Genomic DNA, 25,276 nt, shown 5'->3' with positions numbered 1-25,276 from the left:
AGGCATTCACATTCTGATAAATGATGTTTAATCCTCTACTGTTGATTTTTTTTCATTCATTTTTTTTATTTTTACCTACTGAACACTGGTCATTTTGAGCAACTTTTGTTCTACGAGAAACTGTACTTATTATGTTTTATGTTTTTCTTTTTTCATTATTAATATTCATATTCTCATTTATCTTGTTTATGTTTGTTTCTGATATTTCGCCCTTTTGAAATGCTAGTCTTGATTCAAACAAATTCAAAATATTGTTTACGAAAAGAACACAAAATGTCAAGAATGTTTTATTTCTAGACTTTTTTTTATTAGGTGAAACAAATGTGAACATTGAGTGTATCCCTTTTACACCTTATGTCAATGTCCATCGAAGTAAGCGGGATACTCTCAATGTTTACATTTATTTATAGGATCTAATAAAAAAAGTCTACATTTTTTTACTTTGAAAATCGAACCATTAGTTGCTGAGACATCGGCATTACACAATGTAGGGTTATTTGGGTTAGACTTAGAAAACATCAATTTTCCTATTTCTTTTTCTTCAAGCCGCTGTATCTCAGTAACCAGAGCACAGTGGGGCGAGGTGGCAATCTAGCGGGACAAAATTAATAGCGCTCTGAGGTTACGTCCTGAAGCTTCAGTATCTTCAGCAAAGTTGCTCAGAAAATCAGGGCTATATTTTGTAACTAAAATGTAGTTCCAATTTTGGCCACATAGGTGGCGCTGGAATCTAACTTTTTCCAGTGACCTCCTAGCAAGTAGGGGTCTTCGACAAAATTCTCAAAAATAACTGTGCTAAGTTACAGTTAATTAAAAAAATAGTTATAATTAAGCTATGGATATTCAGTGCTATTGATTTTGTCCCGCTAGATTGACTGAATATTCATAGCTCAACTACAACTATTTTTGAAACTAACTGTAACTTAGCACAGTTATTTTTGGGAATTTTGACATGTTGGGTAACTATACGTAATTTGGTGAGATCTACAACTTTGTCAAAGACACCAACTTGCTAAGAGGTCACTGGAAAAAGTTAGATTTCAGCGCCAAAATTGGAACTACATTTTAGTTAAAAATGTAGCCCTGATTTTTATGAGTTACTTTGCTGAAGACACCGAAGCTCTAGGACGTAACCCAGAGTGCTATTAATTTTGTCCCGCTAGATTTCCACCTCGCCCCACTGTGCAATGTCTCTTAGACAATTTTACAGCAAATTTTTTGAACTTCTAAAAAAAAAATTCTGAAATTGTCACTCATGGTCACAATTTTCAAAAATCGAAAAACTGCAAATATGTCACTGAAATCAAATTGTCGGTGGCTACCGTTATCATTTGAATAGGGACAGCAGTGTTTAGAGCACTTAAAGGGTTTGAATTTGGAAATGGATGTACACATTTTGTTGGTCTGAGTCTGTTCTGTTAAGTACTTTTCGATTGCAAATTCAAATTTGTTTTTTTTTTCTTCCAAAAATCACTACATATTTTTCCAAAAAAAAAAAAAAAATATAACTTGCCGTCAAGTTTTTTTACCATGCTTTTCTATGGCTCAAAAGTTGTGGGTTTTGGTCCCCTAAAACATATATAAAAATCTCGAAAATAAATAAAAACAAATTTTGGGAAATTGAGTTTTTGTGAAAAAAAAGTTAATTCAAAAATTGGCAAAATTTCTTTCCGTGTATCATTTTTTTCTAAACAGTTCTCTTCAATACCTACAACTTTGTCGAAGACACCAGATTGATCAAGAAATTCCTTCAAAAGATACAGATTTTGGAATATTTACGTTCTATTTTTGTATGTACAGCTGCCAAAATTGTATGGAGACTTGTATGGGTGAACCAAAGACACAAAATGGCTTTTTTGGTCATAGGTTGAGCCAAATACATATGGAGTTTTTTTAAAGGTCCAGAAAATAAAATTTTCAGTTTTTGCATTTTGTGCTTTTTTTAATACCCCTGACTCAATGCGGTTTCAAAAACACCCAAAAAGCAAAAACTGAAAATTTGGTTTGTTGGACCTCTTCAAAAAAAAAAAAAAACTTCAGACTTGTTGCAGATTTATAAATAAAACATTTAAAAATATCATGGAGAAAAAATAGATGAAAATTGATATTACAAAGCATGGTGTCGACATTTCAATGAAAAATGGTTTATAAAATGCATTATAAACCAGAACAATCACAAACAATCATCAATCATTGGCTTTCAAAAATGAAATAAAAATAAAATGACAAAAAAATCACAAGGATCCAACATATTGTGAAATTGATTCAATAAAACTTAAAAATTATTATCAACGCAGGAAAAAGCATTAAAAATTGTTTTTAAGTTGATTACACTTCTATTTCCGTAGAAACATTAAAGTTTTTTGATTTTTTTAAATGTAAAGCTAAATATTAAGAAAAAATCCTAACAAACTGGCAACAAGGCTGTTCTGAGCTGCAACCACCTGAGCGCAAACTGTCAGCCACTCTAGTCATTCACTATCGCACAGAAAAACACAAACAGTATGAACGGCGCATGCTCCACATTTTGACGCTTCTTGCCTCGAGTTTGTGTATGAGTGCGTCCCTAGATGTTTCTTCGATTTCGCCCAGACTTGCCGTGTTTTCGATAGTAAAAAATCAATTTGATAGATTCGTGGTGTTGTGGTTTTCGTGGTTTGGTTCCGTTCCAGCTTTGCCGGTGATTTGTAAGTGGTTTATGCTTAAGTGTTACTTTGGAGTGGATCTGAGAAGAATTTTCGCTTGCCGGGATTTTTGTTAGGATGACCCTGTGACATTGTCTACCTTGTGACCAAAATATTTACGTTTGCGGTGAAAATTTATGGTGGCAGCATATGTGACTATTGTAAATATTTAATTATGTTTCTGGTGTGGTGAAAAAAAGGTTAAAATTTAATTTTATTTAGTTACTTTCGATTACTTTCGTAATAAAAAAAATGGACGAGAAAAAAATATGTAAATAAAAGTACTCAATAAACAGAAATTCTGTATACAATATCAGACTATAGCGACTTCAAGCTTTGAGCGTTGCTTCCCTATTTCGCAATTCCAAGTTTTTATTCTTTTATTTTTATAGTTCAAAGCGGAAAGTTGTTATTAATCCTCTAAAATCCGACCACGCCTCTAAAATCTAGACAGGCTTTGACATAAAAATTAGCCAACCATATTGACCTTTTTTTCATTGGATCGGACCATTGGAAAGAAGAACACTTTTTTTAGAAAAGAAAACAAGAAGACTTGTTCTATGTGATTTTGCCAAGTTTTAAAAGTCCAAATCGGTAGTAAATTATCAATTGGACGTAACTTTAAGCAAAAACAGGTAATATTATGCGATGCCCTATTGAAAACTTATTGCTGAAATATCATATCAGTAAAAAACAAAATAATGTAAATCGATGTTAAAAACTTAAAAATGAAAGGAAAAACATACAACATGAGAATAAGAGGTCTTCGTACCATAAAAGATCATCAAAATGACCTTTCATACACGAGAAAAATAACAAAAATTCAAACAAAATTTTGGCGATAGAGGATACAGAACATTCTTTTCAATTTTTCCTGTGTTCAGGAAGTTATTTTGTTTTACGAAAAACTTTGCTTCTCTTGTTTTATATTTTTCTTGTTTTATCTTAGTATTTTAATATGCATTTATCTGGTTTTATTTTATGTTTGTTTCTGATAGTAATTGACTTACTCTACCCCTTTCTGATAGTATTTGGCTTACTCTACCTTTTGCCTATCTGTTTTTTTTTATGTTTTTAAGAGGCAGTATTTGTAGATTCTGCTCGGTTTGTTCTAGAGGTCGTATCGAGGTGCTCCGATTTGGATGAAACTTTCAGGGTTTGTTTGTCTATACATGAGATGAACTCATGCCAAATATGAGCCCTCTACGACAAAGGGAAGTGAGGTAAAACGGGCTTTGAAGTTTGAGGTCAAAAAAACATAAAAAATCTTAAAATTGCTCGCATTTCCGTAAAACTTCATCAATTCCAACTCTCTTAGATGCATTCAAATGGTCTTTTGAAGCCCTTCAAAATGTGCTATAGACATCCAGGATTGGTTTGACTTTTTCTCATAGCTTTTACAAATTACTGTTGAAAATGGATTTTTTAAAAACCTTAATAACTTTTCCCAGCAGCCTCCAACACCCATACTCTCGTGGGTCAAAAGTTAGGGAATTTCATGGACTATAAGCCTACGGTATTAACTTTTTGGCCGATTGCAGTTTTTCTCATAGTTTTACGGTTTTTCTAGAACAAACATTTTACAACGTTAGTTTCTGCCCTGTATGCCGAGAAGACGGCACTTTTTGGTCTCAATTTTGTCATATTCGGAATCCTCGGACAATTTCACGTAAGTTAGAAGTATTGGAGTTGTAATATTGCTTTAAAAAATAATTAAATAAAACATTTTTGAAAAAAGAAATAGATCTTATTTACCCTATGCTCAATACGTCAAATGCTGTATCAAGTAGGCGAAAACTTGTTTTACCCTTAATCCGACAAAATGCTAAATAATATTTTAATTAATTCTAAATGGCATTTTTTACAATCAAATTCAAAATTACAACACCTCAACCTAATGTAAAATTTTCTGAGGATTCCGAATATGTCAAAATTGAGACCAAAAAGTGCCGCTATGGAGGCCTACAGGGCAAAAACTAACGTTGTAAAATTTTTGTTCTAGAAAAATCGTCAAACTATGAGAAAAACTGCGATTGGCCAAAAAGTTAATACCGTAGGCTTATAGTCCATGAAATTGCCAAACTTTTGACCTATGGAAGTATGGGTGTTGGAGGCTGTTGGGAAAAGTTATTAAGGGTTTAAAAAAATCCATTTTTAACAGTAATTTGCAATAGCTATGAGAAAAAGTCAAACCAATCCTGGATGTCTATAGCACGTTTTGAAGGGCCTCAAAAGACCATTCGAATGCATCTAAGAGAGTTGGAATTGATGAAGTTTTACGGAAATGCGAGCAATTTTAAGATTTTTCATGTTTTTTGGACCTCAAACTTCAAAGTCCGTTTTACCCCACTTCCGTTTGTCGTAGAGGGCTCATATTTGGCATGAGTTCATCTCATGTATAGACAAACAAACCCTGAAAGTTTCATCCAAATCGGAGCACCTCGATACGACCTGTTTCACATCGGTGAAAAACTCGCTCTTAAGTCACCTTTTCAATTTTTTGCTTGTTTTTCACATTTTCTGCTGTAGAACGATACCATTATCATTATTAATTGTAAAAAAATACTTAGAGGCATAGTCTGGTACATATACTACACAAATTACTGCATACTTATTTTCACATAATATAGAAGAAATGTTAGTAATCACAGCCAATGTTGACCATAAAAAATAACATTTTTTAAAACATTGGCAAATTCACATAAGACAAGAAAGTAATTTTCCTAAATTTTAAGAGTTATTCCTTGCAAACCCAAAATTTATTTAAAAATGATTTTCGGTGAATTTATGGGTTTTAGAGGGCGATGGATTGTAGAGGGTTAAATTAAATCAGGGGTGACCAAAGTATGGCCCGCGGGCCAAACGTGGCCCGCGATGTGATTTTATGTGTGATATATAGCGGAATTAAAAGGAATAACTCGTCTCTTTGTATTCAAAACTTTTTTATGCTAATATTGTATATTTTTTTTTATTAAAAACTAATGATTTTATAATTTTAGGACACAAATATTTTGTTCAAAAATCATAATAATAAAAACAATTTCACACGTTTCAATGTGAGTGAAACGATCGGGCTACCTACGTTGGAGCCAGCCACAACACAATTTTAGTGCTCCGTTGAATTTTCGATTTTTTCACGCCGCGGGTGAAGTGTTTAATCGCGAACTTGCCGCCCGGAGATGCCCAAGCGTGGCGCTAGGCATGGCAACTCGAGTGCACCACCGGGGACCTCGCGGAACCCGTCTCCTGGCCGGATTACTAAAAACAATCCGGCCAATAGTCAAATCAAGCCTTCCACCGCGGCGACAGCGTTGGAAGGCATTGACAAAACAAAGCTGCATCCACACTATCGCAGCCCGTACCAGCTACGTGTGAAGACAGCTAAGGCAGGCCGGCAGGCCTCCGGCGTCCCCTCCGTCACCCCCGTCCCCACACGCAACGAGTTCGAGCCGCTGAGTGGTGACGATGAGGACAATGAAGACGACTGCAGCACCAGCAGTAGCGACGACGACGACGACCCTGCACGCGGGTCGAAGAAAGGAGAAACCAGCAAAACTGCGGCGAAGGAAAGAAGACCTCCGCCGATATTTGTCGTCGACACACTAGCCGATCATGTGGACGAGCTACTGGAGGGTCAAACCTACTGTTTGAAGATCGGCAAGAAGAATGTGCAAGTGATCACGTTGTTAAGGGCGAATTACGATAAAGTGCTGATGGTCCTCAAAACAAACAACGTGAAATACTTCACTTTCGATCCGGCTGAAACGGTGCCGGTTAAAATAGTCCTGCAAGGGTACACGGACCGGCCAGTGGAGGACCTGGCTGGGCACCTTGCCGACGTAAACGTTCACCCCCGGGACATCAAGGTGCTCTCAAGAACGACTACGGTCACGGGTACTCACGTGCTGTACCTACTCTACTTCGATCGTGGTACCGTCAAGCTCCAGGATCTCCGACGGAAAAAAACGTTGGACGGTTTCTGGGTGACTTGGAGGTATTTCTCAAAGAATTCGACAGACGCAGCCCAATGCCACCGTTGCCAAAAATTCGACCACGGCTCGAGAAATTGCAACCTCCCGTCGCGCTGCGTTAAGTGCGGTGAAATGCATTTCACGGAGAAGTGCAAACTTCCCCAGAAAGCGAGGCTGAGTGAAAGCGACGCTCAGCAGCACCGGTCGCGTGTCAAGTGCGCGAACTGCGATGGCAACCATACAGCGAACTTCCGTGGCTGTGCCGCGCGTAAAGCATATCTCGAGGAGCAGGCTAAGAAGAAAAAGAAGCTTCCAGCGACCCGGCCGCCTCCAAGATTAAGCCCAACCGTTCCTGTAGCTGGACAAGGCGCGGCAGATCGGATTACTCCAGCGATTCCTCCCGGCTGGGGAGGTTCCTACGCAAGCGTGACCGCGGCGAGCGGTACAGTTCCGGAACAAGCAGCTGTGTCCGGAGATGACCTATTCACTCTGCCAGAGTTTTTCGCCCTCGCGGGAGAAATGTTAACTCGTTTTCGTGCCTGCCGAAACAAGGCAGAACAGTTCATGGCTCTGGGAGAGCTCATGATCAAATACGTTTACAACGGATAAGCTGCCTCGTGCAGCGCTGCTCTTCGGCGTCAACAGACACAATCATTCTGTGATCTAGCTTTAAGTTTTCCTCTAACTATCCCCTTTCTATAGCAATTTTGTAGGTTTTTTTTTCTTGAACTTTTTCCTACTTGTGATTAGCCTTTAGAATAACCAATTGTGTCGAAAGACAAATTTATCAACACATAGCTGAAAGGACCTCCAAATCTCTATTAGGTTTAATTGCAAAGACAATTGTGAAATGATTATTTACTTAATAAAAACTGAATTGAATTGAATTGAATGTGAGTGAAACTAAAAACATTTCTGGAAATGTTTATAAAACACTCAAATTTGACATAGATAGAAATATATAATAATATGAAATTCATAATAACCCTATTATGAACTAACCCTCAAAATTACTTTGCACTTAGAACCTTCCCTCGAGATTCGTACTCATGACAGTTGGATAACGAATCTGACTACCAACAAAATGTTGAAATCGGAGGAAGAAGGCTGTTGAATAGTAGTTTATGCAACAAGTTGCAAAAAGAAGATTTTTTCAGCACGAGTCGTACATTTATCCAACGAGGTTTACCGAGTTGGATAAATACGACGAGTGCTGAAAAAATCAAGTTTTGCAACGTGTTGCTTACAACATTTTTTGCAATTCCGAAAAACGCTTCTTGAATGGAATTTTAAGTCGAATTTTCATGTATTTTGTCAATAAATCGTTTAAATCAAAAAAATTTTGAAAAGTGTTACTTTTCGAAACAAGTGCTGAAAAGTTCAACTTTTCAGCACCCATTTCAGTGCTGAAAAGTAGAACTTTTCAGCATTCATTTTGAAAAGTGTTGCTATTCGATTCTGTTGTTTTTGGTACAGAAAAGTAGGCTATTTCGTCGTTCAAGAATGACAGGAAAAGTAAGTAGTTTCACGACGGAATTGCAAAAAATATGTTACAAAGCTTTTGTCGACCAACCCTCTCCTCCCCCACGATTAAAAATTGGCTCGAAAAATCAGAAACAAAACTTTTTTTTTAAAAATAAAAAAAAATATGAAAATTTATTTATTTTCTGCGTTTAGAATCATTTCAGTATGCTCGGGTATATTCAAAGATAATTTGAATTTTCGTGAATCTACATTTTTTTAAAATAATGATTGCAATTTACTTTTGCGAGTGCTTAAAACATTTTTTTACACTTTTTTTCATTGAAATGATAAAATTCTGGCTCTTAACGATTTTTCATTATTTACCTCTCAAATTAAAGATAAAATTATGTCGTTACATGCATTGTTCAGATGATTACATGTCACCATTTTCGAAATATCAAAATTGAAAATACCAGTACATTTAGCTACAAACTTTTTTTCAAATACCTTAAACAATAATATTAACAATACCGATGTTTTCTATTATTTTTTATTAATGAAAATATTCAAAAAAATACAGAAATTAAAAACAAAATAACGTATGGTTGTATTTTTTAGTATTTTAAATTTTTAAATAATCTATTTTGTAAATCTGGCTCGCAAGCTCATTTGAGCTTCAAATTTGGCCCGGCCTCCAAAATCTTTGAGCACCCCTGAATTAAACTGTGTACTTTTGAATGTTTGCTTATACGGTCATCAAATTTCGCAGTAGAGCAGTTCTCTACGGAATCGGTCTTTTTTCTTTAATTTTAATTTTTGTATTTTTTAATCCGGCTGAAACTTTTTTGGTGCCTTCGGTATGCCCAAAGAAGCCATTTTGCATCATTAGTTTGTCCATATAAATTTCCATACAAATTTGGCAGCTGTCCATACAAAAATGATATGTGAAAATTCAAAAATCTGTATCTTTTGAAGGAATTTTTTGATCGAGTTGGTGTCTTCGACAAAGTTGTAGGTATGGATATGGACTACACTGAAAAAAAAATGCTACACGGTAAAAAAAAATTGGTGATTTTTTATTTAACTTTTTGTCACTAAAACTTGATTTGCAAAAAAACACTATTTTTAATTTTTTTTATTTTTTGATATGTTTTAGAGGACATAAAATGCCAACTTTTCAGAAATTTCCACAATGGGCAAAAAATCTTTGACCGAGTTATGATTTTTTGAATCAATACTGATTTTTTCAAAAAATCGAAATATCGGTCGCAACAATTTTTCAACTTCATTTTTCGATGTAAAATCGAATTTGCAATCAAAAAGTACTTTAGTGAATTTTTGATAAAGTGCACCGTTTTCAAGTTATAGCCATTTTTAGGTAACTTTTTTGAAAATTGTCGCAGTTTTTCATTTTTTATAATTAGTGCCCATGTTTGCCCACCTTTGAAAAAAATATTTTTGAAAAGCTGAGAAAATTCTCTATATTTTGCTTTATTGAACTTTGTTGATGCGACCCATAGTTGCTGAGATATTGCTATGCAAAGGCTAAAAAACAGGAAAATTGATGTTTTCTAAGTCTCACCCAAACAACCCAACATTTTCTAATGTCGATATCTCAGCAACTATAGGTCCGATTTACAATGTTAAAACATGAAACATTCGTGAAATTTTCCGATCTTTTCGAAAAAAATATTTTCAAAAATTTAAAATCAAGACTAACATTTCAAATGGGCGTAAAATTGAATGTTTGGCCCGTTTAAAATGTTAGTCTTGATTTTAAATTTTTGAAAATATTTTTTTCGAAAAGATCGGAAAATTTCACGAATGTTTCATGTTTTAACATTGTAAATCGGACCTATAGTTGCTGAGATATCGACATTAGAAAATGGTGGGTTGTTTGGGTGAGACTTAGAAAACATCAATTTTCCTGTTTTTTAGCCTTTGCATAGCAATATCTCAGCAACTATGGGTCGCATCAACAAAGTTCAATAAAGCAAAATATAGAGAATTTTCTCAGCTTTTCAAAAATATTTTTTCAAAGGTGGGCAAACATGGGCACTAATTTTAAAAAATGAAAAACTGCGACTATTTTCAAAACAGTTACCTAAAAATGGCTATAACTTGAAAACGGTGCACTTTATCAAAAATTCACTAAAGTACTTTTTGATTGCAAATTCGATTTTACATCGAAAAATGAAGTTGACAAATTTTTGCGACCGATATTTCGATTTTTTGAAAAAATCAGTATTGATTCAAAAAATCATAACTCGGTCAAAGATTTTTTGCCCATTCTGGAAATTTCTGAAAAGTTGGCATTTTATGTCCTCTAAAACATATAAAAAAAAAAAATTAAAAATAGTGTTTTTTTGCAAATCAAGTTTTAGTGACAAAAAGTTAAATAAAAAATCACCGAAATTTTTTTTACCGTGTATCATTTTTTTTCAGTGTGTTCCATATCCATACCTACAACATTGTCGAAGACACCAACTCTATCAAAAAATTCCTTCAAAAGATACAGATTTTTGAATTTTAACTTTAACTTTTTGCTTTTTGGGTGTTTTTAGAACCGCCTTGAGTCAGGGGTATTGAAAAACACCCAAAAAGCAAAAACTGAAAATTTGGTTTATTGGTCCTTTAAAAAAAAAAAACTCCAGAGTTGTTTTCGTTTCATTTCATTTCATTTATTGGATTGTTTTGGCAAAAACATTAGTGCAGTAATTAACCTAAGCTGAGATATGGGTACCTTTCAACAGCTGACTAATTTAAATGGTGTTAGAGTTTACTGGTACACGGGAACAAAATGGGCAGGATAAGGAAAAAAGCAAAATAACCTTCGAAATTGCTAATAGATGGGGGATAGTTAGAGGAAAGGAGGAAAACGTTTGTTTTGGTCGTATAGATTTTAAAGATTTTGTCCCTCAGACCAAAGTAAGCGATTTAGGCAAGTAGTTCGGATTTGCTCAAAAAAGTCTATTTTTCATTTGATCTCTTCGATATATTATTTAGTGCCGCCTGCAGAGTTGAGATTGGAAATTCATGTGAATTGTCACCTCTGCTGACGGTTATGATTATGATTTTGCACTTTACAGATGTTGCTAGGAAAAAAAATGAAATATAATATTTTGTAGAAAATGGAACGTGCTTATCTATCATCCTTGAAATTTAAGCAAGTTTGTAACAAGTAGAGCAAAATGATTCTCTTGAAATTGGTGTTTCTCTTGTAAATAAGGATAACATCAGCGCGGTCTAGTTGTTTATCCGCAGATTGCACTCTAATTTCTTTGAAAAAATGTAATCCTTCGAAGAATGATTTTGTTTTTTCACCTAATATACCAACAAATCTCCCAGCTCTTAATATGAATTTCCTTGAACCGGTGATCCATTATAATTCTCGTAATTGTAACGGTTGCTTCCAGGAACAAAACCACTCTCAATCCATACTTCGCGCCCAAATCATAAAGCCCCCAATAAAACCCACGCACGCACTTTATCACAACATCTCCAGAAAAGCGCCTGAACCTTGGTCGCGATTGATTTCCCTCGTCTGGCCTGACGTTGACTTCGCCGAAATAGTCGCGTGGGTTGTATGTAATAAGTAGGGAAGCATGACTCGGCGAGTAAATTGAATTTCATGCTAGGGACGTATTAAAAATAAGCCTAAATAAGAAGACAAATGTTTTGCGGTGGCGACGAAAAATCCTTCGCAGAAGGAGACAATGTCAGGGTCGTCCTGTTGCTTCTGTTATGGTTTCAGGTGCGTCAGAAGAATTGTGTTTCTTTTACAAGAAGAGCAGTGGCCCCTAACAAATTGTCCTTATATAAAAAATAACAATTTTAATATTTGACATTTTAAACAGATATTTTATTTTGGATTTCTGTTGAACTTAGTGCATTTTATGCTTGTTCAGATTGAAAAAAAATCTATTTTAAAAATATTATCCATTTTGAGAGAGTCCTAATATTCTTAGTTGAATTGAAATTTATTTTAAAGACTGCTGCAATGTTCTGTGACAAGGACTTTTAATTTATTCTATTGCCGAAATAAATCAACGTAACTTTTTCTTATCATCGTCGTGTGACCTTCTACATTAAATTATTTAACGACACTAACAATAGGTTTGGAAAATAAAAACATCGAAATTTAAAAAGTCATTTATTGCACGCCCTCATCCAAAACCTCAAACCGACATACAACTGCGCAAATCGTTGACCAACTTGACGACATCTTTGGCCACCGTGCCGGCAAAGGAAACGCACTGCTTGTTGGAACTGCGCTCGTACCGTACGATAGTCGCTATCAGGTGCTCCAGATGAAGGGCAAACTTGGCGACACACAGCACCTGTTGGCAGGAGGGAGGGAATAAAAAATCAATTAATTTAAATTACTTTTCGGGGCCCTGCGCGGTACTCACGGGAACTGCCTCCGCTGACGCTATTATCAGGATCAGCAAAAGTGCTACCTTTACAAATTTGTTTGCGACCATTTTGACGTTCTCGGCACTTTATGACTTTGTGATATTTTGCCAGGGGGGCTTTTATAGGCGAAGCCTCAATAGAATATTTTTTTTGTAATGGTAATTAAAATGCTTGCTGAACAGACTGCGCCCGTTTAGACATACAGTAAATATTTGTAGTTGACGGTTACAAAACTGTCTATTCCATTCATCGAAACAAAAAAGAATTCAAATTTATTCTCATTCATGTGCACCGACCTCTGTCCATCTAATAAGAAAATGTTTATTTTAGCATTTACATAATGCTTGCTGTTTAGAAATGGGATCATTTCAATCAAGTATTAATCCTCACGAATCTGTTTAAATTTTTTAGTTATTTTAATGTTTTATAAATTATAATAATTCTTTATAAACATGTAGATTACCAAGTTTGCAAATTAAAAAAAAGTCTACTCTGAATGATTGATATCAAGCACTGTCATAGTCATGTAATTTTTATATGTTTTGAAATCGTTTACGGAAAACTAATTTTAGAGGAAAACTTCGTCAACCCGTAAATCTTCAACCCTGGAATGTTGTACAAATCGATGCCTATATGCCCTCTTGTACTAAATTTACTGGGATTTTTATCTATTTAGCGTAATAGAGCACAGATTCATCGAAATGTCAAACTCTATGTTTTCAGCCACTACAATTATCGCTCCTAAAATCTCATGCTTTCAGGACAGAAATTCTCAGCGCCATTTTTGTGTTTCCATACTCATGTTTGACATTTGCCTTTTTTCTTTCATCCTCCCATTATAAATCATCTCCCTTTAATAGCGTTTAATCACAAAAGCTGCCACAAAACCAATTTCGCTAGCACACACAGAAGTCTTCAAAACGAAACCAAGCTTAAAAGTACCTGATGAATTAAATAAAAATTTGTTTGTGCACGAATGCTCTCAAAAATAGATCAAAATAAAGCCTGAATTTAGATCATTAAAAATGGTAAACTTTACGTATTTCACCGAATCGAGATCACAAAAAAAAGTTGAACGTAAAAACGTTTTTTCTTAATTTTCGATTATTTTTTTGTATGTTTTAGGGGACAAGCCAATGTGCATGAAAGTGTATAATATGGTTCCAGAGAAATTAATTTGATAAATTTGATTTTTGAAAAAATATCGAAACTGAGGTACAAAAATGAATGAAATATTTATTTTCAAAAGCTATAAATCAATTAAGCAATCAAAAAGTATTTTACCTAATTTATGAATATGAAAATTAAAGTCATTTTTAGGTTTATTTTTGAAATTACACAAATTTTAATTTTTAATTACGTCATGAAAACGCATAATCCTTATTGTCGCCTGTTTTCGACGAATGTTAATAAATAAAACTCTTGTGAGATTTGATATTACAAATTATTTGATATATACAAATAATTTTAAAAAGTTTTGTGATCACCCCCCTTTCAAAATCAGAGGGTTTTTTTTTCAAAAGGCTTAAAAATTTCAATGAAATGTCAAATGCAATCAGCTGAAATCAATTTCAAATGCATTCACCTGTGTTTAGAATCATTTTTAATATTTTTTCAACAATCTATTGAATTTTTGATGTACAGTACCGCACACATCTTTTTTCGCTAAAATTTTTGTGTTCTTTAAATATTTTTTTTAACACATGATTGCAAAACAACTGAACTAGTGAAAAATGCATTTTTAAACACTTTTTCATGACAATGTCGGTAGCATGGCTTGATATTTCATTTTTTTGTTTTGTTTTTTTGTTGCCTTTCCCTTCTCGGCCCCGACCAGAGCCAAGGAATAAAAACTTTGAAAAATATTAGCATCGGCTCAAAATTATTTTCAAAATTCGAAAATCAAGCTCAACATTTTCATTTTTAAGACCACATTAAAACATTTTGAAACAATTTTTATTGCATTCTTTGTTAGGTTGTTTATCAAAAACTAGGTAATTGTTCGATTTTCAGCGTCTCAGCGTGTTCTCGATTTTTCAGAACCAAAATGTTCAGGAGTGGCATTCCATCGTTAGGCCGTTTCAAATATTTATCATTATTAATGTCGTCTTCCAATGCAAATTTTAAAATTGCTCAATTGCAAAGATCCAGAGAACTTCTAAAAAATAAAAAAAAGTCTCGAAAAAAGTTTGAAGGACAAGTTTTTGGAATTCAATATTAGCTTTTGTTCAATATTATATGAGCAATTGCGTCAAATAAATGGCAACGGGAAAGAGCCATCTTTGACGGTACCAAATGTCATCATCAATTTCTGCCATCAGTAGTTTTCAAGTCAAGTTCCAATGATTTTGCTTGCGAAAAAAAAAATATTTCGTTGCTGTGCACAAAATTATTACAGATTTTCAAAATACTGTTGAACCAGCCTGATTTTTTGCGTTATTTTGATAGGGGTGACATAAACTTTGAAAAATATTTGCAACGGCCAAACTATTGAAAAATTAGCAAATGAAACTAATCATATCTAATTTAATAGGTTTGATTTTCTTTAACAAGATAACAATTTCAAATTTGTTCACTCAATGTTAATTTATATTTAATATTTATCAACTGAGCAATTCTCTACGAAATCGGTCTTTTTTCTTTAATTTTAATTTTTGTATTTTTTAATCCGACTGAAACTTTTTTGGTGCCTTCGGTATGCCCAAAGCCTTTTTGCATCATTAGTTTGTCCATATAATTTTCCATACAAATTTGGCAGCTGTCCATACAAAAATGATGTATGAAAATTCGAAAATCTGTATCTTTTGAAGGAATTTTTTGATCGATTTGGTGTCTTCGGCAAAGTTGTAGGTATGGATACGGACTACACTGGAAAAAAATGATACACGGTAAAAAAAAAATTGGTGATTTTTTTATTTAACTTTTTATCACTAAAACTTGATTTGCAAAAAAACACTATGCCAACTTTTCAGAAATTTCCAGGTTGTACAAAAAATCATTGACCGAGTTATGAATTTTTTAATCAATACTGATTTTTTCAAAAAATCGAAATTTTGGTCGCAAAAATTTTTCATCTTCATTTTTCGATGTAAAATCAAATTTGCAATCAAAAAGTACTTTAGTGAAATTTTGATAAAGTGCACCGTTTTCAAGTTAAATCCATAATTAAGTGACATTTTTGAAAATAGTCGCAGTTTTTCATTTTTTAAAATTAGTGCGCATGTTTGCTAACTTTTGAAAAAAATAAATTTGAAAAGCTGAGAAAATTCTCTATATTTTTCTTCTTCGGAATTTGTTATTACGACCTTTAGTTGCTGAGATATTGCAATGCAAAGGTTTAAAAACAGGAAAATTGATGTTTTCTAAGTCTCACCCAAACAGCCCACCATTTTTCAATGTCGATATCTCAGCAACTAATGGTCCGATTTTCAATGTTAAAATATAAAACATTTGTGAAATTTTCCGATCTTTTCGAAAACAATATTTTCAAATCAAGACTAACATTTCAAAAGGGTCAAACATTCAATATTACGCCCTTTTAAAATGTTAGTCTTGGTTTAAAAATTTTGAAAATAATGTTTTCGAAAAGATCGGAAAATTTCACAAATGTTTCATATATTATCATTGAAAATCGGACCATTAGTTGCTGAGATATCGACATTAAAAAATGGTGGGCTGTTTGGGTGAGACTTAGAAAACATCAATTTTCCTGTTTTTATACCTTTGCATGGCAATATCTCAGCAACTAAAGGTCGTATCAACAAAGTCCGAAGAATCAAAATATAGAGAATTTTTTCAGCTTTTCAAAAATATTTTTTTTTCAAAAGTGGCAAACATGTACACTAGGGTGGGTACGTTTTTCAAAAAGTTCTCGGATCAAGTTTTAGTATGGTTCCCCTTGTAGGGCATGCCCATAGGGACTTTCATGCCACATATCAGCTCATTTGGTTGTAAACTGCCTGCGCGCATCAGGGTTAAAGTTTAAATGGGAATTACTATGGGAAAATTTGAAATTTTGTTCAATCGCTCCTACAGGTCTGGGAAAATAACGCGCCAACTTCTGGTATGGTCAGGCCTATGGGGAATGGTCTGGAGAACACTTTTCCCGAAGAGAGCATATGGATTCGTTGTCCCTAGACCTGGCGCATCGGCAAACAATCCGATGTCTCCGAAATCAACGGTTTTCCCCCAAAAAGCATCAAATTTTCCTTAGCATGCTATGAAAGCTTGATGAACACCGCGACGCCATACGTCAGGCAGCTACCACGTGGGTGAGAAACGGCTGGAATATTCAATTGCAAACCTTCTTTGAACTAGAAAATGATCATTTCAGGCAATCCTGATATTATTTAGTCGAATTCAGAATCTTTGCATAGCAAATTTGTATTTTTTTGCAAATATTTCAACCACGTGGTAGCTGCCTGACGTATGGCGTCGCGGTGTTCATCAAGCTTTCATAGCATGCTCAGGAAAATTTGATGCTTTTTGGGGGAAAACCGTTGATTTCGGAGACATCGGATTGTTTGCCGATGCGCCAGGTCTAGGGACAACGAATCCATATGCTCTCTTCGGGAAAAGTGTTCTCCAGACCATTCCCCATAGGCTTGACCATACCAGAAGTTGGCGCGTTATTTTCCCAGACCTGTAGGAGCGTTTGAACAAAATTTCAAATTTTCCCATAGTAATTCCCATTTAAACTTTAACCCTGATGCGCGCAGCCAGATTACAACCAAATGAGCTGATATTTGGCATGAAAGTCCCTATGGGCATGCCCTACAAGGGGAACCATACTAAAACTTGATCCGAGAACTTTTTGAAAAACGTACCCACCCTAATGTACACTAATTTAAAAAATGAAAAACTGCGACTTTTTTTCAAAAAAGTTACCTAAAAATGGCCTTAACTTGAAAACGGTGCCTCTTATCAAAATTTCACTAAAGTACTTTTTGATTGCAAATTTGATTTTGCATCGACGAATGAAGTTGAACATTTTTGCGACCATTATTTAGATTTTTTGAATAATCAGTATTGATTAAAAAATTCATAACTCGGTCATTGATTTTTTGCACAACCTGGAAATTTCTGAAAAGTTGACATTTTATGTCCTCTAAAACATATAAAAAAAAAACAAAATTAAAAATAGTGTTTTTTTTGCAAATCAAGTTTTAGTGATAAAAAGTTAAATAAAAAAATCACCAATTTTTTTTTACCGTGTATCATTTTTTTCCAGTGTAGTCCGTATCCATACCTACAACTTTGCCCAAGACACCAAATCGATCAAAAAATTCCTTCAAAAGATACAGATTTTTGAATTTTCATACATCATTTTTGTATGGACAGCTGCAAAATTTGTATGGAAAATTATGTGGACAAACTAATGATGCAAAAAGGCTTCTTTGGGCATACCGAAGGCACCAAAAAAGTTTCAGTTGGATTAAAAAATACAAAAAAAATCGAATGACCGAAATCCTAGAGAACTGCTCAACTTTAGGATTGAAATTTAACCAAATTCAATAAATGAAGTTGAATTAAATTGTTTGATTTCGAATTATAAGATGTTTAACTAGTTTTCCTAACAAGAGTCGGAGAAAATCAAAGTTCATGTTTTGCCAAAATTGAGTTATAAAAAAGAAATCATAACCATCAAATTTAAAATAGACAAACACATTGCTGTTCAACTCGTACATCTATCATAACCTCTCATCGATGGCCACATGTTGGCATATATAGACAACTTCATAGAATGCAATAAAGGAAATCTCATAAAACGTAAAATGTCCACATCTGCCCTCTGGAACAGAGTAAAATTGCAATTCCATCGTGCAACCGGTCTCATGGAGGTAAATGCAAACAGTATAGATATCAAAATTTAACGAGCTTCCAGTTTGAAGTTAGTTGGCAATTTTCTCTATCCTCCTCGGAATCACTGTAAATGTAAAACTTTCGCATTACAATTTACTCTCTCGCCATTCGTGTTGCCATATTTCAACTGAACTTTTGATGCTGAAGTGTTAAAAAAATCTTTGACATGGAAACCACTTTCCGCTTCCGGGAAAAACTCAAAATGAGCGTCAGTTTGTTCTGTATGAAATTCATTAGCCTTCGATGAATAAATTTACACAGCTAGAGCAATTCCCTGCTTCTCGGAAACATAACGAAATCGTGACGGCACGTGTTCGTCTCAATTTTCGCTCCAGTTTTCAACTTTTGCCGCAAGTAGAAAAAAAAAGTGCTTTAAATTGAGGTTATGGCCGTCCGTCCTTGTCCCCAGCCCGGCAGGACACATCTCGAGAGTGTCTCACCGCCGTCGTGGCACAAAATAGATCCTATCGCCGTACAAAGATGGACGGCGGACACTTTCCCAAGCGTGAAGCGAAAGCCCAGCTGGATTCAAAGCACTTTTCCCCACTGTGTGCCTATGATGGCGAGAGAGCTCTTGGCGTTTGCACTTGAACCTGGAGTATCGCCCGGAGGAGGCACTCTTCACGGATGTGGTTGCTCCCTGGGCCAGGCCTGGTGTTACTGTGGCCAGAAGTGCCATTGCATAATTCACTTTGTGTCGTAACTAGAGGGGAAATTTTAACCCAAAAAGGGGGGTTGGAAAGCACGGGAAAATTGGAAAGCCGACAGGAAATTCACCAATCTCAAGTGGACGGATCGGATAAGGATATTGGATGGGGCTTTACGATGCTGACAATGTAGGTAGATCAACCTGGTCTTCGATGTTTTTGAAAATTTGAAGATAAATTTTGGAATCGATAAAACATCCTTTTCTTATTATTCAAATTAGTCCAAACGCAGACGAACATTACGATACAAAGTAAACTTCCACTTTTCATCCATAAATATTCATTTTGAAATAAATATTTAATTTTGTATTTGCATTTTCCCTGCACCGAATCGTTTCAAAGAATAAGTTTGCATATAAAAGCGACCGATCGCAATTGTTTCGCAGAAGCATTTCAAACGGCAGAAAGATGAAACTTGTTGCATTTAAAGCTATCTTAGTGCTTCTTTTGGTGATTTCATGTGAGGCCGCAAACTCGGTAAGTATTACTGTGACTTGTTTCTACCAAACAAAAATATATCTAAATTAACAATTTTTTCTCTCAATTTAAGCGTGTAAGGAACTGCTTCAAGACGTTTGCCGGGCAAGTCAATGGAGATGTTCAAGCAATCAGAAACTACAATGCACCGACAACCAAGGCGTGCGTGAACAATGTACGGGCAAATTTGAGCAAATTGAAATCGCAACTACAGCAGCTGAGGCGTTGCTTGTAGTGAAGGTTATGAAATAATTCAGTTATTGCAAAATAAACGAACTGAAACAACACCTTTTTTTCCTAAAGTTTCAACTTACCGTCGCCGGAAATCAATATTGCCGATGCAACTATATTTTAAAATTGTGTGTACTTTAACTCTGGCCAAAGTCTAGTGTGTGGGGAAATAAAAATAAAGAAAACTAACTGAATCATCGTTGATGCCTTCCTATCACTTTCTATGTTATAAATATTCGAGAATTTTGAAAATGATGTTACAAGATCTTGAAAGTGTTTCCCTCATTGGAACCACCTATAAAATAGGGTAGATGTCCCTAATTTGGACCTACTTTGCAAAGCTCTTTCTCATTTTGGCTTGTTCTCAGACCAGACCAGACGAAAATGTGTATAAGGACAAAGTTTCACGCAAATCGAAAGGGGACCAGTGCAACTTTTTCCGATTTCGTGTGAGTTGGCGGAGAATTACCCGTATAAAAAAAATACAACATGTTAAGGGGATTACATGAGAAAACTTAGAAACATAAGATTGTATCCTAAACTTTTCTTTACTTAGGTACTAATAATCGGAACACATTTTTAAAGCTGTATGACGAAAACAAATTATTATAAATCGAGATGACCCATGAGAGATTTATACGTAATTGGTCCTTAGCAAATTAAAAAATGATTAAAAATATATTTTATGAAAAAAAAAATATTTTGAAATACTAAACAATATGCGGTTTATAGTCACATACAATTAAAATTCACTTGAGTAACCATTAGAGTGTAACAAAAATGATTTTTTGGCGGGCATTCAAGGGTTTGTTCCGGTGGGCACACTAAGCCCAAATCCAAAATATGAGCTTGATTGGACGTAACAGGAGCTGGCGCTCCGACTTTCAATTTTAAATGGGTTTTAACTCGTAAAAAAAGATTTTTTTCAAAAATGTCACTTTTTGAGGCATTTTGGCCTCTGAAGCGTTTATTTTCAACATCATTGGCGTGTAGACCAGATCCTTGCGCATCTTTTGGTATAACTAAATTTTAAATTTTGGAGCACCCTGGAGCTTGGTACAGACCTTCAAATTTTGGCATTTTTTTTCGAAAAATTGACCCCAGCAAAATCTAATGGCGTCTAGGGCGCGACGCATATCTTTTTTGCCGGGACCGATATTTCGAAAAAATGCCAAACTTTGAAAGCCTGTACCGAGCTCCATGTTAAATATACCAAAAGATGCGCAAGGATCTGGCCTACACGCCAATGATGTTGAAAATAAACGCTTCAGTGGCCAAAATGCCTCAAAAAGCGACATTTTGGAAAAAATCTCTTTTTACGGGTTAAATCCCATTTAAAATTGAAGGGCGGAGCGCCAGCTTCTGTTACGTCCAATTAAGCTCATATTTTGGATTTGAGCTTAGTATGCCCACCAGAACAAACCCTTGAATGCCCGCTAAAAAGTCATTTTTGTTAAATACTAGGAACCATGCGCCTCCATTCATGGAACTTAATGCGGTATCACTTTTTTAACGCATTTTTACCGATACTATATTTTTAATTGTATATTTTCTTAATCAGGAAGGTGAAATAATATATTTTATGTAATAATCTTTCATGTGTCATCTCAATTTATTATAATTTGCTTTCGCCATATCGTAAGCTTTTATAATTAGGTATGTTGGAGAAAAATATTTTGTTTGTTTTTGTTTTCGAACAAAGAAAACTTAAACCAACAAAATGTGTAAATGTATTTCCAAATAAAAACCTGCAAGTGCTATGAAAACTGATGTCTCGAATGCGGATTCATATTCAGCCCAGACTATTCCACTAAAGGAGCTATTACACTACGGCAAACAAACAAACAAAATCGCATTTTGTGACAGTTTGGCAGTTTGCCTGCTTTGTTTGTTTGCCTGGATTTGTTTGTACAAACGTCAGCCTGCATACATTTTGCCTTGTTTGCGAGTTTGGCAAACTGGCAAACACGAAAAAGTGCAAGTTTGTTTGCGGCAGTGTAATGGCTCCTTAAGATGTAGGCATGTTTTATTCAAATCATCAATCAACTGTCCAAATCGTGGTCTAAAAGTGTCAAATCGCTGTGATTGTGCTATCTTGTCGCACGTCGATTTTGGGCCACATTTGGTTAAGGACGCCATTTTGTGCAGCTTTTAAGGATACACAGCAACCAAAAAAGTTATTGTCTTCTTTATCTAAAATTTTGTTGTATTTTTTTATGGAAATAGTATGTTAGGGGATGATTCAAAAATTTTATATCGATAGTTCCCGTAGTTTTGAAGATACTAAAATGTCTGTAACAAACATCTGGGTGCAAAAGCTCTGGTTGATGTCCACCGTTAACGGCTCACCCTTTGACCTGCACAGATCCCAAAAATTCGATTTCAATCCTAAGATATTCAACAAAACCCGGAAACACTCCATGCATTGTTGTTATTCTTCATATGAAAGAAGTGTCGATTTGATCGTGCTATCTTGGCACAACCTGAAAATTGCTGGAAGTGCGACAACTGGTCAAAGGGATTTTAGCCAGAACGCGTTTGACACACGTTCAAGTCCGACTACTGTAAACATGTTTAATTATAACTCGGAATTGTTCACATTGCATGGTTTATTTTTTGTTTATTCAAGGTCAACCATTACTCGTTAATCTCGGAATGTCAAAAATGCGACGAGATAGCACCAGCACGAGTATTCCTCAAAACAAGTATAAAAAATAATTCCTGGTCACTTAACCCTACTTACCATGAACAAGTTGAATATCACTGCGAAACGACGACGATGTTTGTCTATGTTGCGAATCAAGCCTACGACTACGACTATGATTCAATTACTATACCAAACCGCGCACTAACGCTGCTGATAAGCCGAGCGAGCTGATTGCCATTGTCTCTTGAACTGTGCCGTAATCGAATTAATCCGAGAATTGACTAACGTATACATGTTTCTCTCTCTCTCTTGCTCGTCAACAGATTTGCCTCCCCAGTAGCTGCTTGAACTTGGCACGATCAGGACTCACCTTAAAGAAATTGGATTGAATTTCGGCGGCACCACGTGGATTTGCATCAAATGGAAGTGAATGGAATCCAGTTCGATTCTGGCTCGGCCGAACTGAATCAGAAAATCTCCGAGTGGCTCCAGTGGGATAAGGTAATAACAATAATGTTGAATATTCATACACGGTTGTTGAGCTTGTTCGCGAGTGCGTACGCCATGGTCGGAGGGTTCGTTTACTTCCGGCTGATTGAGCTTTTGAGCTCGAGAAGAAATATTTATTTTCCAGTTGGTATTCGATGCGTTGTGCTGTTTTCTTTCGGAAAAGCGCAATATTTTTCAAACCAAATCCATTCCGTTCGAATGACTCAAATTTGTGTAAATTTTTCTTAAAAAACTAAGAAAACAACCAAATAACTTGAATGAATTTAAAATAATTTTACAAGCTGAATCTTTACGGAAACTACGATGAATTCCTGAAATTTCTCTCCCTATTCTTCCCCAGAATGAAAACACCCTGAACGAAATCAAATCGCTGGTAAAGGGCGCCGAATGGAGCGCGCTGGGCGAACGACTCCAGAAGCGGTTGGCCTTCGGAACGGCGGGGCTGCGCGGGGTCATGCAGGCCGGATTCAACGCGATGAACGACCTGGTGGTGATTCAGTCGGCCCAGGGCCTCTGCCAGTACTTGGCCGAATGCTACCCGGCGGAAGCGGACCGAAAGCGGGGCATCGTGCTGGGATTCGACGGGCGGTACAACAGCAAGAGGTGAGAGGTTGGAAGGGGGACGGAGTGGGATTCACAGCTCATCAAACGGGGGCTTTATTCTCGGGCCGAGGTAATGAGTGTTTATTGGAGGATTGATTGTAAATGCAGTTATCGGTGCTTGTGATGAATAATACTAATGCTCTAACGGAGCGTAAATCTCGGTTGGATAACTTTTGTGATTGGTTTCTATTGTTAGGGGAATTTAATGGAGCGATATCGAGCGTACCATATTGAAACAGTATTGGAAAGCAAGGATGAATGATTGCTGGAAGCGATGGTTAATATGCATGAGTAGAATTTGGCTGCGTGGCAAATCTATGCTTTCAATGGTTAAGAAAAACAGTTTCATCGGAAATATCAACCCTGACAATACATTTTTGAGTTTTTAAAGATGTGTTTCCTTATCTTACGTAGGTATTTTTCATAGTGAATTATTCAGTTGACTCTTCTCTTGTCGATGTTTTTGGCCCGATAATGTATAAACGTTAGCAAATTACCGATTGATAAAAAGGATTGATCTTTTATTAATTTTTTTGGAACATAAAATATCGGCGCAAAAAGTATCAACAGTTATAAAAATATGAAGACTGATCGATACTTCATATTTACGGATATCGATTAGTTTTATATTTTTTATTGTGTCCTACTTTATGGTGTCCTTTCCTCGATCAACTGGTTCATTCAAGTATTTTACAAATGAGCAATTTTATGAGATTTCGGTCATTCGTTTTTTGTATTTTTTTAATCTGGCTGAATCTATTTTGGTGCCTTTGGTATGCCCAAAGAAGCATTCATTAGTTTGTCCATATAATTTTCCATACAAATTTGACAGCTGCTAATACAAAAATGATGTATGAAAATTCAAAAATCTGTATCTTTTGAAGGAATTTTTTGATCGATTTAGTGTCTTCGGCAAAGTTGTAGGTATGGATAAGGACTACACCTGAAAAAAAAATACACGGTAAATTTTTTTGGTGATTTTAATTTCACTTTTTGTCACTTAAATTTGATTTGCAAAAAAACACTGTTTTTATTTTAATTTATTCTATGATATGTTTTAGGGGACATCTAATGCCAACTTTTCAGAAATTTTCAGAACGGGCAAAACATCTTTGATCGAGTTCTAAATTTATTAACCAATACTGATTTTTCAAAAAATCGGAATATTGGTCGCAAAAATTTTTCAACTTCATTTTTCGATCTAAAATCAAATTTGCAATCAAAAATTACTTTAGTGAAATTTTGATAAAGTGCACCGGTAACTTTTTTGAAAATAGTCGCAGTTTTTAATTTTTTTAAATTAGTGCACATGTTTGTCCACTCTTGAAAAAAATATTTTTGAAAAGCTGAGAAAATTCTCTATATTTTGCTTTTTGAACTTTGTTGATACGATCCATAGTTGCTGAGATATTGCCATGCAAGTGTTTAAAAATAGGAAAATTGATGTTTTCTAAGTCTCATCCAAACAACCTACCATTTTCTAACGTCGATATCTCAGCAACTAATGGTCCGATTTACAAAAAAGTTACCTAAAAATGGCCTTAACTTGAAAACGGTGCCTCTTATCAAAATTTCACTAACGTACTTTTTGATTGCAAATTTGATTTTACATCGACAAATGAAGTTGAAATTTTTTTGCGACCAATATTTCGATTTTTTGAAAAATCAGTATTGATAAAAAAATGCATAACTCGGTCAAAGATT

The 25,276-nt window shown here is 35.2% G+C and overlaps 1 protein-coding gene and 1 long non-coding RNA gene across 3 annotated transcripts in view; one reads left to right on the top strand and one right to left on the bottom strand.

Moving 5' to 3' along the window:
• Nucleotides 1-25,276, top strand: part of LOC120422968 (phosphopentomutase) — a 192,028-nt gene that overhangs the window by 147,263 nt on the left and 19,489 nt on the right. Inside the window, exons 1-3 of one of the 2 annotated variants that reach the window (XM_039586556.2) lie at nucleotides 2,528-2,687; nucleotides 22,783-22,960; nucleotides 23,310-23,572. In XM_039586556.2, the coding sequence (XP_039442490.1) occupies nucleotides 22,880-22,960; nucleotides 23,310-23,572 (344 nt within the window). In that variant the 5' untranslated portion in view covers nucleotides 2,528-2,687; nucleotides 22,783-22,879. Of the gene's footprint in view, nucleotides 1-2,527; nucleotides 2,688-22,782; nucleotides 22,961-23,309; nucleotides 23,573-25,276 lie in introns of those variants that run through there. The other variant, XM_052708945.1, reaches the window with a different exon arrangement.
• LOC120422969 (uncharacterized) lies at nucleotides 12,256-12,678 on the bottom strand. The gene is made up of 2 exons (XR_005606190.2): nucleotides 12,532-12,678; nucleotides 12,256-12,459 (listed from the first exon to the last, which is right to left on the bottom strand). It is a non-coding gene; the product is annotated as an uncharacterized LOC120422969 (long non-coding RNA).

Source organism: Culex pipiens, chromosome 2 (genome assembly GCF_016801865.2).
Source record: "Culex pipiens pallens isolate TS chromosome 2, TS_CPP_V2, whole genome shotgun sequence".
Lineage (NCBI taxonomy): Eukaryota > Metazoa > Arthropoda > Insecta > Diptera > Culicidae > Culex > Culex pipiens.
Note: the sequence above shows the minus strand (reverse complement) of the source record. Positions and strands in the feature narration are given on the sequence as shown.